The sequence below is a fragment of the Aphelocoma coerulescens genome, chromosome 19 (genome assembly GCF_041296385.1).
Source record: "Aphelocoma coerulescens isolate FSJ_1873_10779 chromosome 19, UR_Acoe_1.0, whole genome shotgun sequence".
NCBI classification, from domain to species: Eukaryota; Metazoa; Chordata; class Aves; order Passeriformes; family Corvidae; genus Aphelocoma; species Aphelocoma coerulescens.
The window spans coordinates 7749386-7761070 of NC_091032.1; the positions used below are offsets into that span (position 1 = coordinate 7749386).

Consider the following 11685-nt stretch of genomic DNA (forward strand, 5'->3'; position numbering starts at 1 on the left):
GCGGGCGGTGCGCCGCGGGCGGGGCGGCTCCGGATTGGCTGGCGGGGGGCGGGGCCGGGGCCGGATTGGCTGGCGGGGAGCGGGGGGCGGGGCCGGGCGAGGCGCTTTTGTTCGGGCGGCGGCGGCGACGGGGCGGACATGGCGTTCGTACCGGGGCAGCCGGTCACCGCCGTCGTGGTGAGGGGGAACGGGAGGGGCGGACATGGCGTTCGTACCGGGGCAGCCGGTCACCGCCGTCGTGGTGAGGGGGGACGGGAGGGGCGGACATGGCGTTCGTACCGGGGCAGCCGGTCACCGCCGTCGTGGTGAGGGGGAACGGGAGGGGCGGACATGGCGTTCGTACCGGGGCAGCCGGTCACCGCCGTCGTGGTGAGGGGGAACGGGAGGGGCGGACATGGCGTTCGTACCGGGGCAGCCGGTCACCGCCGTCGTGGTGAGGGGGAACGGGAGGGGCGGACATGGCGTTCGTACCGGGGCAGCCGGTCACCGCCGTCGTGGTGAGGGGGAACGGGAGGGGCGGACATGGCGTTCGTACCGGGGCAGCCGGTCACCGCCGTCGTGGTGAGGGGGGACGGGAGGGGCGGACATGGCGTTCGTACCGGGGCAGCCGGTCACCGCCGTCGTGGTGAGGGGGAACGGGAGGGGCGGACATGGCGTTCGTACCGGGGCAGCCGGTCACCGCCGTCGTGGTGAGGGGGGACGGGAGGGGCGGACATGGCGTTCGTACCGGGGCAGCCGGTCACCGCCGTCGTGGTGAGGGGGGACGGGAGGGGCGGACATGGCGTTCGTACCGGGGCAGCCGGTCACCGCTGTTCGGGGGATACCGTGCTGGGGGCTGCTGGCGGGGATGGAGAGGGGGATGCCGGTGTTGCCCGGGAGCGCCCTGCGCGCTGTCAGCGGGCGGAGTTGTCGTCCCAGGGCATCTCCGGTCCGCGGGTGCGTGAAGGAGCGGGCGAAGGGTGCGGGACTGGGACGGGGGCACCGGTGACGGTGACGGTGCCGGTGCCGCCCGGCAGCGCCCTGCGGGCAGTCAGGGGACGGAAGTCCCCGGGCAGCCCCGGTCCGCGGGCGAAGGGCGCGGCCGCTCGTTCCGCAGCGCCGCCGGCCCCGGTTGCCGCCCCGGTGGCCGCTCCCCGCCGCGGGGGCTGTCAGATTCTCCGTCCGCAATACCGGGGGGGAGAACCGAGGGGAAACTCCGCCGGGCGGAGGGACCGAGCCCTGGCCAGGGCTGCCGGGCGTTGCTTGAGGAAAGAGGGAGCGAGCCCCGCCGAGAAGCGCGTTCTGCCGGTACCGGGACCTTGCGGCAGCCGAGCCCAGCGCTCGGTGCGGTGCCGTCTCTGCGAGGGCAGGGCAGGATAAGCACCTGCTTGTCTGGGTGGGGTTTAGGAAGCAGAGCTTTTCAAGTGAGATAATGACTTCAATCAACACGCAGTGCAAGTGAGAGAGCAGTGCTTTCCCCTGGTTGGAATGGTAAATGGGGTTGTGCTTGGGTGTGCGGCCCCAGCTGACAACCCTGAGGACATGGATGCTGTGCTGCTGTGCCCAGCGAGTTTGGAATTTAGTGGGGAAGTTCAAGGTCAGTGTGACAGGGCTGTGAGAGGAGAATCACAGAATGGTTTGGGTTGGAAGGGACCTGTGAAGGTCATCTCATCCAACCCCCTGCAATGAACAGGAACATCTTCCATTAGATGGGGTTGAAGCACCTTTTGAGAGGTTATTGTGTCAGTTAAGACTGTGGCTTTTCACCCTGGCTCAGGAATTGCACCAGCTGGCATTACTACAATGCTGACATAATGCACAAAGCTTGTCAGATGCCTCTGTGCATCGGGCAGTGAGGAACCTGCCCCGGGTTACAAAAGTCTGTGGATAAGTTATCCTGAAAAAGAACCATCCTAATAATAGGTCGTTATTTCTGCTGATAGGACTAGCAGGAACATAAGGCATGTGGATAATGAGCAAGACGAGGCTGGTCATGAGTTACTGCTGGTTATCAAGGCATGAGTCATGTTTAAAGAGACCTGCTCTGGTTTTAGTGTTGTTCCCTTCTATTCCTGGGCAGGCAGGAAAGCTCTGAGTAATTGAGGTGCTGGGCTGTGGCAGGGGATCTCTGTGAAAGACAATCTAACTGGATCTGAAGTATCCGTGTCTGAAATGCACTTGAAATTTCCTCCAGTTGTCAGAATACTCAGCTATTTGATCTCTTTCTCTTTTCAGCAAAGAATTGAAATACATAAGCTTCGGCAAGGTGACAATTTGATTCTGGGATTCAGCATTGGGGGTGGCATTGATCAGGACCCTACTCAGAATCCTTTCTCTGAAGACAAGACTGACAAGGTCAGATACTCTTTTTTTCTGTAGCAACTCCCTCTCCTAAAGGCTGAGATACCCAAATCATCATCTGCCCTCTGCACTCTACCACAGCTACTCTGTTGCCCCATTATCACTTGCAGGCTGAGGTTATTCAAGTGACTTCTCCACCTTTTCTATTTTCCAAAATTGCATCAGCCTGTTTTTTAACTAAAACCTCATAATACACTACAAGGTTTTTTTTGTACTGTCAGTCAAATGGCCCTTGAGTACTAAATCCTCCCATATTTAGTAAATGAACAGTTAATTTTTTCCAGGGCATCTATGTAACAAGGGTGACAGAGGGAGGCCCAGCAGAAGTTGCAGGACTCCAGATTGGAGACAAGATCATGCAGGTAAGCACCAAGATAAGACAGAACTGATGTAGTACCAGCTGCACACTGCAGAGAAGCATCTGCTGGGGAAAATAATCTTCTGGGAACTTCCCAGGACAGTTTGTGGAGTTTATAAATAAACTGAGCTGTGGCATAAGCATATCCACTACGTGGTTCTGATAGAACAGTTACAGGACACCTCTGAGTCCCTGCACCTGCCTCATTTTGTGGGTTTTTTTCCCAGGTGAATGGCTGGGATATGACAATGGTAACCCATGACCAGGCCAGGAAGAGGCTGACCAAAAGGAATGAGGAGGTGGTACGGCTGCTGGTGACCAGGCAGTCCCTGCAGAAGGCTGTGCAGCAATCCATGATGTCCTAATCCATCATCCAGCTGGGGAAGGGGTGGGGAGGGAGATGCATAGACTGGTATCAAAGAAAGAAGCAAATACTAGACTGGAACAGGTTTTCTGGAAGGAGTGCATGTTCCTACCTGTGGTAAACACTACTTTTTTTTTGTTTTAACTTCTTCTGGTGTAACTGGCAGTAGTAAAACAATACTCCCCTCAGCAGAGTGCTTCTCTGAAGTCTGCCCTGCAGGTACATGGCAAGACTTCTGTAGTTATAGCTTTCAGGACAGGACAGACTCAAGTTAACTAAGAGCAACTGGAAAAGCCTTAACTTGGACAGGATTCTTCTGTAGCACAAAAGCCTCCTATTTTAGGGGGAAATGTGGTTTCTGCTATGGGAGACCAGAGGGTTTGCTGTGCCTAAGCTTTTAGAAGTGAGCTGTCCTGTTCCCCCCCACTATCAAATTCAAATGCCAGAGTTCAGAGTTGCACGGTGCTGTGGGGAGGAGCACTGTACTAACCCCACACTGTGTGCAAGACAGAGAGTGGCTGAAGGGTTTGGGGCATTACAGTTTCCTGCAAAGACTCCCTGGACAAAGCAGCCTCTTCAGGCAAGAAACAACTGAGTCACACAAGTGTTCTATGAAAGCCTGTGAAGTACACTACAGCTTCATGGACACTACAGTTCAACCTCACTGACAGGGTAAAACCTGAATTCTCCTTGTTCCCATTTGTACCATCAGTTGAATTGAGTTTAATTTAAAGGAATATGGAGCAGGAAACAAAACAATGTTCCTGAACTTACAGCAATGCTGCTCATAGCTCTAGAATTTTCAGTTCTTCATTCCACTTCTATCAGATGTGAAATGGGAGGAATTTTAGTTTGTCTTTTAGAAGACTTTGTTTAAATCAGTGATTTATTGGATGGAAGAGATGAATATGCCAGTAACTTGCAGAAGTGCCTCTTGACCAAATTTAAACTTCTAGTAGGATACTAAGTGGTTTAAATAAACATGCCACAGGAGTGAAGATTCTTGCTGCAACACTAAGTCCATGATCTAGCATCCTGTGGTTTGTTAGCCTGTTAGCTTTACAGTTATCCAAAAACTGGAGTTTTTAATCCTCTTCAGTTGATCTATACATATCTATACTTTCCTTAAGCAGCCTTGAGGTAAGCTGTTGTAAATAGAGCACGAGGAGGTGGCAGACTAACTTATTCAGTACATTACTGCTGTGCCATGTACGTTGTGATTGATGCATCTCAGACTGTTCTGTGCACACCAGCAGATGCCTACTTACCAATTTTATATCTCTGGAATTACTACAATCCTGCTTTGGAATTTTGTAACTTAAGAATTCAGTGGTAAATTTTAAGTCTTTCATGTTGAAGTTATTTTTGTTATTATAAAGATACACTGCTATTTGTACTGCTTTTTCACTTGATTTTACACACAATAAAAGAAAGTTGGTTTTCCTGAGCTGTTTCTTCTTACACTTAAGAGTGCCACATCACTTGGGTGCCTCCAGCTGAGACTTTTTTTTGGCTCAGAGTAGATTGTGGAATTACTGAAGTCAATAAGGTCTGGTTTCACTGGTGGGGAACTTTCAAACCTCACCTGGGCTCTAGTTTTCCTTAGGATGACACCTAGAAAGACACATTAGGTTTTAAGCATTCAAGTATTTATGCATAGATTCCCTTCTAATTACCTGTCTTAGCACCTTTGAAAGAGCTTTCAGGGAAATAAGAATACAGCTTCTGTTTGTTAGGATTTTTTTTAATAAAAAGTTCAAATTGTAATATTTGTGCATTTGTTACCAACTTCATTATTGTGGTGCACCACTGTGGCCAGCCTGAGTGGTGGTGTACTGTGAGCTGTCTGGGAAAGGTCAGCAGCAGCACTTGGATCCACAGACAGTCTTCAGTCATTACTTAAAGATATTAAGTGGTTGCTTAAACGTGACCTTAGATTTTTGGAAGACAGAACTCTGCTCTTTGTGCATCACCTCCAATCAGAAAGACATCACTCTGGTCTTTCTCTTCCCTGTGGTTGATGAAAAAAAGAGCCACGTGTTGCTTGGACAGCTCCCACTGAGCTGTGTGTGCAGCTTCAACAGGCACGAGTTTCCCATGTGCAGCTGAGAGCTTGCTGTCCTTAAGGCATCTGGCAGTCAGTGCATGGCAAGGCAACAGTTTGTGTTCCATCCCAGAGAGAATCAAGTCATAGACAGAGATCAGAATCAGTATTTCAACTGGCAGCAAGAATCTTGAAAGCCCTCAGACAGGGTAGGGACAAGTTCAGTTTATAGTTTTAGTCTCCACGAGTGCTGTTTGTTATTCACAAGGTTCATACCCTCGTCTCCTGTACAGGCAGTAGTGCTGCACCATGAAAACAATATCAAACACGATGGAGAAGACACCCAGGCCAAACTTGGTTGGATCTCCAAAGATTAACTTCCACTCATCTGTCAAACACAAAATTGAGTTAGGTCTGACTCCTCAAGTGTAGTCTTGTCTCAAGACACTTTAGAGAAGTTGATGTCTATTACCTGGACTGCTCAGACACACCTAAGACTGACTGCAGTGCACACCTTATGCAAAGCTAATTAATAACTCTTCCTGTGGTTTCTTCAGGATAGCTACTTCATTTTATACCTTGAGGGAATATGAACAGATTCTTTGTCCTTTCTGTAAGAACAGCTCCCCACAACACAGCACAAACATCATTTTTCCAAGATAACTTACTGGGTTTATATCTGCTTTCTAGTGGGACCTCCCACCCCATTAAGAAAGGCTCCAGCACCTCAGTTCCAGGCTTACCATTGTTGTATGACTGCAAAAACATCTGGAGAAGGCTGAAACTTCCACCAGTGAAGTCCAGTAATACATTTCCAATGCTCCATCCCTCAGTGCTCTTCCGACGGAAATTCATGTAGGCCTGGGAGGGTGACAAGAAGTCAGGCAGAGTGTCATGCACAGGCATTTGGGATTAATTTGTAAGCAGCTTTCAGTATAATTCTATTGGTTTCACCACTATTAATAAATAATCATTGGTGGTTTAGTCTTTTCAGACTTTCAAGAGCACACACTGCAGGCTTAGGGTGGCAGGGATATGGAATCCAAGCAGAATAGTTCAGATTTACCTGTGGGAAGTATTTTATCAGTGTGACTGCTAATTTAATGTAGGAGAAGCAGAACAAGAACTGCAACCATGTCATCTCCTCAGCTGCAGCCAGGAACAGCGTTGTGAAGGTGAAGATCCATGCAAGTGCCAGGAGTCCAACAACAACTTTGGATACTTTCTGATCTGCTCTCTAGAACAGAAACACAGATATGTTTGGGCCTGGTCATACATCCCCAGACACAAAGATACAGTTTGCTCAGGACTCTGCAACATTACAGTCCAAACCTGTTTTACCAGTCAGGTTGGTACCACAGGAGAACTTTAAGTGCTACAGCAATCACCTGGAGGTTTGCAAGAGCTGATGAGCAATATTCATATCAATTATTTAAAACATTGCTGTCCCTGAACAAGGGGGAACAGTATTCTTGAGTATTTATGGTGCATAAGCTGTAACAAATCTCCAAAACTCAATCTGATGAGATCAAGAGTTCCTGTATGTGCAAAAGGCTTATAATACCATTATGATAAAAGATTTATGGTTGCTTTCTAATTCTTCACTAGAAAAGTCTGTGGTACCTGGCAATGATGACAGATGGGCTGTTACAGTTTTGGGTTTAGCATGACCAAAGGAAGAAGTCCAAGAGAGAAACAGTTACCATCTAGATAAAATTGGCCTGTTCAGATAAGAAGCTTTTGCAATGAAAATTAAATAAGAACCACTTGACTGTAACAATCAATCTCACTTGAAAAGGTGTGAATTATGAAACAGCATTTACAGCTGTTTTAGGAGAGAAGAAGTTGAAAAAAAACTGTGTTTGAATTGCAGGGAGTATCTAAAGTCCTATCCTAGCTTGAAGAATGCTCCAAGTAGCAAGGAAACAGCAAAGCATTTGTGCTGTGAAGAGCTGTAATCTATGTGCTGGCTAGAGATCTGTTTGGGAATTTTATGAACTTGGCTGTTTGCCTCAGTTATTTTGAGTCCCTAAGGAGTTTACTTATAAGCTCAGAACATCCAGAGGCTGAAGTAGGTAAGGTTAGTGGAGGTGCTACTAGCTCAGGAAAGGTGAAGGCAGCTGGACTGTGAAGCCTGGCTCCTGGAAAGGCCGGTGAAGTGCAGGGAATTTGGGATTTTGGAGCCCAAAAGGAGCAGAGAGGTGCCCAGCAGAGGGAGCTCTGGCAGAGCCCACAGGTGAGCCCAGCACCCAGACCCACCTCGTAGATGCAGCACTGAATGATGGTGAGGAGAGTCAGGGCTACTGCGTGGAGACTGAAGAAAACATCATTGATGGCCACAGGGTTCACCCCGCTGGGATAACTGACCAGGAATTCCTCCTAAAGGTAAGAGAAAGCAAAACCAGCCACGTGTCTTAACTCCCTTCTGCACATACCCACCCCCCAGCACGTGTTCAGAGAGAATCATGCTCACCTTAATCAAGGGAATCCAGAAGAGCCCAACATTAAATACACTGTATGCTATAAAGCCAGTAAGGTTTAATGCTATAAAGTCAAAGCTTAGCCCAACCACACTAGAGAAGGGAAAAGAAAAAAGAGAACCATGCATTAGAGTTATAGGCAGGTCCAGGGACAAATTGACCCTGGAAAGTACTGATTTATAGGCAAAGCTTCAGGCATGATGACAACACAATGCTGTGAGTTCATCAGGAAGCTGGGTGAAATAACAGAGCTCTCGTGGATCAGTTTGTGTCTCTGCTGTTTAACTGCACCCCTCCATGAGCCCAGCCTGTCTGCTGAAGCCCTTCCAGCCTGAATCCATAAAGCATGAGTGCATCATTGCCAGATCAAATGATTTCATTTTCATATATGATAATGTTCCTACTTCGAGTCACTTAGTTCAAGGGGAGCTGGCCTAAGGATGACACTACAAGGAGGTGTCTGAGAAACAGCTCTCAAGGCTGATAATCTTTGAAAAGTGATCATCACAGCTGGCTCAGCCAGATGATTTACAACATGACACCAAAGGGAATAGGGAAGTCTCTTCTATTACAAATTCATATTGGATGACAAATCTTAGGATCAGGTTCTCTCTAACCTGCATGTATAAAAGCCCACTGGGGCTGCAATTATTCAGACCCTATGTTGCCTTTTTCGCCATCTTTCCATGGATAATTCCCAATAACCAAGATGGATGTAACTGAACATGACTTGTGGAAGTGCTTTAGTGACTTGCAAACACATCTCTTTACCTTTTCCGTCGCCAGTTCTCAAAGAGTTGAGGATAGAAGGAGATGGACCAAGCAAGGAAATAGATCCAGCCAATCACCTCATCAGCATATCTCACTATGATGCTGTGAATCACTTGAAATTGAATCCTAGGCCTGATGGTTAATACAAAAATAATCAGTTAATTCATGCTTTCTTCAGGAGATTTTATCTTGTTCTGCTCTGAGAGAGGAAAGAGAATCAGGTGTTGAGACAAGACAATAGAGATTTGGTTGGGTTCAGCTGAGTTGCTCTCTTTTTCATTTGTGACCTTGTTATGTTTGGGACACCTCCCACTCCTGAGTCTTTCCTTTCCATCCTTTTACCATGGGAATGTTCCCAAAGGTCATCTTGTGCCTATGGCTTCCACTCAGCAAAGAGCACAGCTGCACTTCTCACGCCTCATGATCGCGCTGCCCTGTGAGCGTTCCACGTGCTCACCTCTGCCTTTGCCTCCAGTCTCAAAAGCAGAAGCAAAACAAGGAAGTGAAACAGGAGTATCCTGTTGCTCAGTAACATCTGGGCCACAAGCAAACACAATCCAGCTTTCTCCATCTTGCTAGGCTTTTCCTAGGAGGGACAACTGGCATCTGTGAGAAGAGGGCTCCCCTAACTGATGCACCCCAGGAACTCCAGAACAAATCCTGCACAGTAAGAACAGTATCCCACTAGACACTGACAGCCAAATGCTTCCCAGACCAGAAAAGCTGACATGCAATTTTCATACTTTTGGGAGGCACTATTAAAACCAGACTAAGGAGCCATGAGAACTCAGTCATCTTGTAATTAAATCTAAGATACCATTCTGCTTCTGTGCCCTCTATTTACCTCAATACCTGGGGATTTGCTGCACGGTTAGCACATCTTAACTGCATCCTACCCATTTAACTCCAAGGAGGGAACAGTTATTCCAAAGTTTAGGAAGCTACAGGGTAGTAAGTGGAACTAAAAATCAGTTTCTCACCCAGTTGAGTTGGAATTATTGGCATAAAGGCAAACTGTTACTTGTCCCACATCATCTGCTTTCACTTGGAAGTCTGCTTTAGTGTGACCTGCAGGGAACTGTACCTGCAAGGCAGAGCACAGGGAAGAAAGAAGAGTTGCACCATAATAGCAGGAGCTCTTTGCATAAGGTCACAAGTCTGTTCTGTCACTTACCTCATCAGGCAGTTCAACAATGGTGCTGTGCTTTGAGGAGTGTGTAATATTAAGAGTTATCACCAGTGTCTCGTTCAGTGGAGCCCTGAGAAGGCAGAAAAAACAAGTGAGGCTGGGGCCTGAGTTCAGAGGTTGCTTCAGGGCTGCAGGGGAGCATCTGCTCAACCCTCTCAGCAATGAGTAGCCCACACACAACAGAAGCTGCCTCATACTCAGAGGAACCAGCACCAAGGGGTGTGAGCATTGCACTGGTTCTTTTGTCTGATCCAGTGATGGCACTGGATGGTTGTATGGCCACATTGTACCTCCCTCTTCTCCACAAAAGTGGCAAAGTCACCAAAGGATCCTATCCTATCCTTGTGCTCACTACCCTTTGCTGAAACAGGGCAGAAACAAGGCACACGTACTTGGGGTGATGAAGGACAGAAATTACAGCAGAAAGACAAAACAAAACAAATAAAATCTTTCCAAGTGACACAGTCCTGCACAGCTTTCCTAAAGAACTCCACTGAGCATTTGTCGAGGACACGATCCTTCTAGGAAATGCAAGTTTCTCTTAAGCATCAGTTTTCAGAAAGGGAGGAACTGTAAATTCCCTTATGGAGCACAGTGTTCCAAAGGGAAAGTAAAGCTGTAATCATGACTTTACCTCAGAGAGACAGTGACGTTTGTTGAACTTCCACTTTCTAAAGAAACCACTTCAGGGACAGACAACACAGAGACTCCATCTGGGGGGAAAAAAAACACCCACACAAATCTCAATTACTATGAACAGCTCCTTCAGAAGAACAACCTACTTTATTCTTGTGCCATAGACATTTTACTCACTGGTCCCCGCAGCATCAATCAGATAAGTACATGTGATAAAAAGCAAAGGGGGAGTACAGCTTATTTCAGGGCATCCAAACAACTTAAAAGGAGAAGTAAATAACTGTCACTTGAACATGTTGCAAGGAAGTAATTTAAATGCTTGAAGTGCAACAAAAGTTCATGCCAAGGGAAGGTTATAGGGTACTGCAAACCCACCCTGTTTCTTGATGTGATCCTAGTGATTTAGGAGTCATAAATGCCCGAAGTTTAATACAAAATTGTTTCTCAGGCCACAAATGCAAACCTGCTACCCAGATGTCCAAGAGAATGTACATTTACAGAAATTGAGAGATAAACAGGTTGCACAGGTTGGCCTGGACACTTTTTTTTTCTGTTGCCACGTATTACACAGTGTTCTTAAGAAGTTAAGTGCAGAGGAGCTCCCTAGTTTATCACCTACTGCACCCCAGGCAGTATTTAATCCGCAGAAGTGATTTTGGAGCATGGGGTGTACAATCAGTGCCTCAGTATAGCATAGGAGCTCAAGAAGCCAAGGTAACGTGTGGGAGAAGAGCTGATGGGAAGCGTGGCACAGCTATCCCCAGAGAGATGTAGTGGGATAACAGGAGAGCTGCTCTTCTCCATCCCTTACTGGTCTGGAGCCCTATGGGCCCAAGCTGGGCTGACCAAAAACTCACCGCCAGGCCGCATCAGCGCCAGCGAGAGGCTCAGCAGGGCGGGGAGCAGGTATCGCGTCCTCATGGTGGAAACGCTGCAGAAAAAGCGGGGAGAAGCTTTGCTCAGCACCCACACGGTTAACAGCCCATCCCCTCCACTGGCAGCCGCGGCAAACAGCTCCCTCCGCAGCACCCCCAGCCCGGTCGAGGGACCCCCAGCACCCTTCGGAGGGCACCGATCTCCTCGCCCCTGTGCCTGTCCGGTCTCCCCGGGCACAGCTTTACCTCCGCGCTGCTCCCGTGACGGACCCGCCCCACCCCAACGGGCGGGACTACAAATCTCGGCAGCCCCCGCGCCCCCGTCAGGCCCCTGCCGCTGGCGGCGCGCCGCAATGCACGCAGGGACTTGTAGTCCTGCCGCCCTCCCCTCAGGAGCCCCGGCGGAGCGCGGCACCCGGTGCTTTGGGATGCGCCGCTGCCCGAGGCGGCGGTACCGGGGAGCGGGCGGGAACCCACCTTCTTCAATGCCCGGCGCCTTCCCGGTTCTTCCCTTTTCAGCTCTCACGTGAGGCGATGGCCTGTGGACTCCCCGCCCAGCGCCCACCGCGCCGCTGCGGCCGCCCCCGGGGGCCATCTTGGGTGTGGCGGAGCGGGTTTATGAGGGGGG

The 11685-nt window shown here is 49.0% G+C and overlaps 2 protein-coding genes across 4 annotated transcripts; one reads left to right on the top strand and one right to left on the bottom strand.

Annotated features, from left to right (window-relative positions):
* The first annotated feature begins 94 nt into the window (after window positions 1-94).
* Window positions 95-4509, top strand: TAX1BP3 (Tax1 binding protein 3). Of its 2 annotated transcripts, none has more exons than XM_069033337.1 (4): window positions 95-177; window positions 2215-2334; window positions 2625-2702; window positions 2926-4509. In XM_069033337.1, the coding sequence occupies exons 1-4, from the start codon at window positions 139-141 to the stop codon at window positions 3061-3063; spliced, it is 375 nt and encodes a 124-aa protein (XP_068889438.1). In that variant the 5' UTR covers window positions 95-138; the 3' UTR covers window positions 3064-4509. The 2 variants fall into 2 exon arrangements, with proteins under 2 accessions (XP_068889438.1, XP_068889437.1); XM_069033336.1 differs by lacking the exon at window positions 95-177 and adding an exon at window positions 646-753.
* On the bottom strand, window positions 3931-11625 carry CTNS (cystinosin, lysosomal cystine transporter). 2 transcript variants are annotated; one of them, XM_069033335.1, is made up of 11 exons: window positions 11535-11625; window positions 11040-11113; window positions 10181-10259; window positions 9532-9616; window positions 9338-9441; window positions 8358-8489; window positions 7580-7679; window positions 7366-7485; window positions 6173-6343; window positions 5850-5967; window positions 3931-5494 (listed from the first exon to the last, which is right to left on the bottom strand). In XM_069033335.1, exons 2-11 carry the CDS (start codon window positions 11101-11103, stop codon window positions 5364-5366), a joined length of 1104 nt encoding a protein of 367 aa, XP_068889436.1. In that variant the 5' UTR covers window positions 11104-11113; window positions 11535-11625; the 3' UTR covers window positions 3931-5363. The 2 variants fall into 2 exon arrangements, with proteins under 2 accessions (XP_068889436.1, XP_068889435.1); XM_069033334.1 differs by lacking the exon at window positions 11535-11625 and adding an exon at window positions 11304-11360.
* Window positions 11626-11685: the final 60 nt, after the last annotated feature.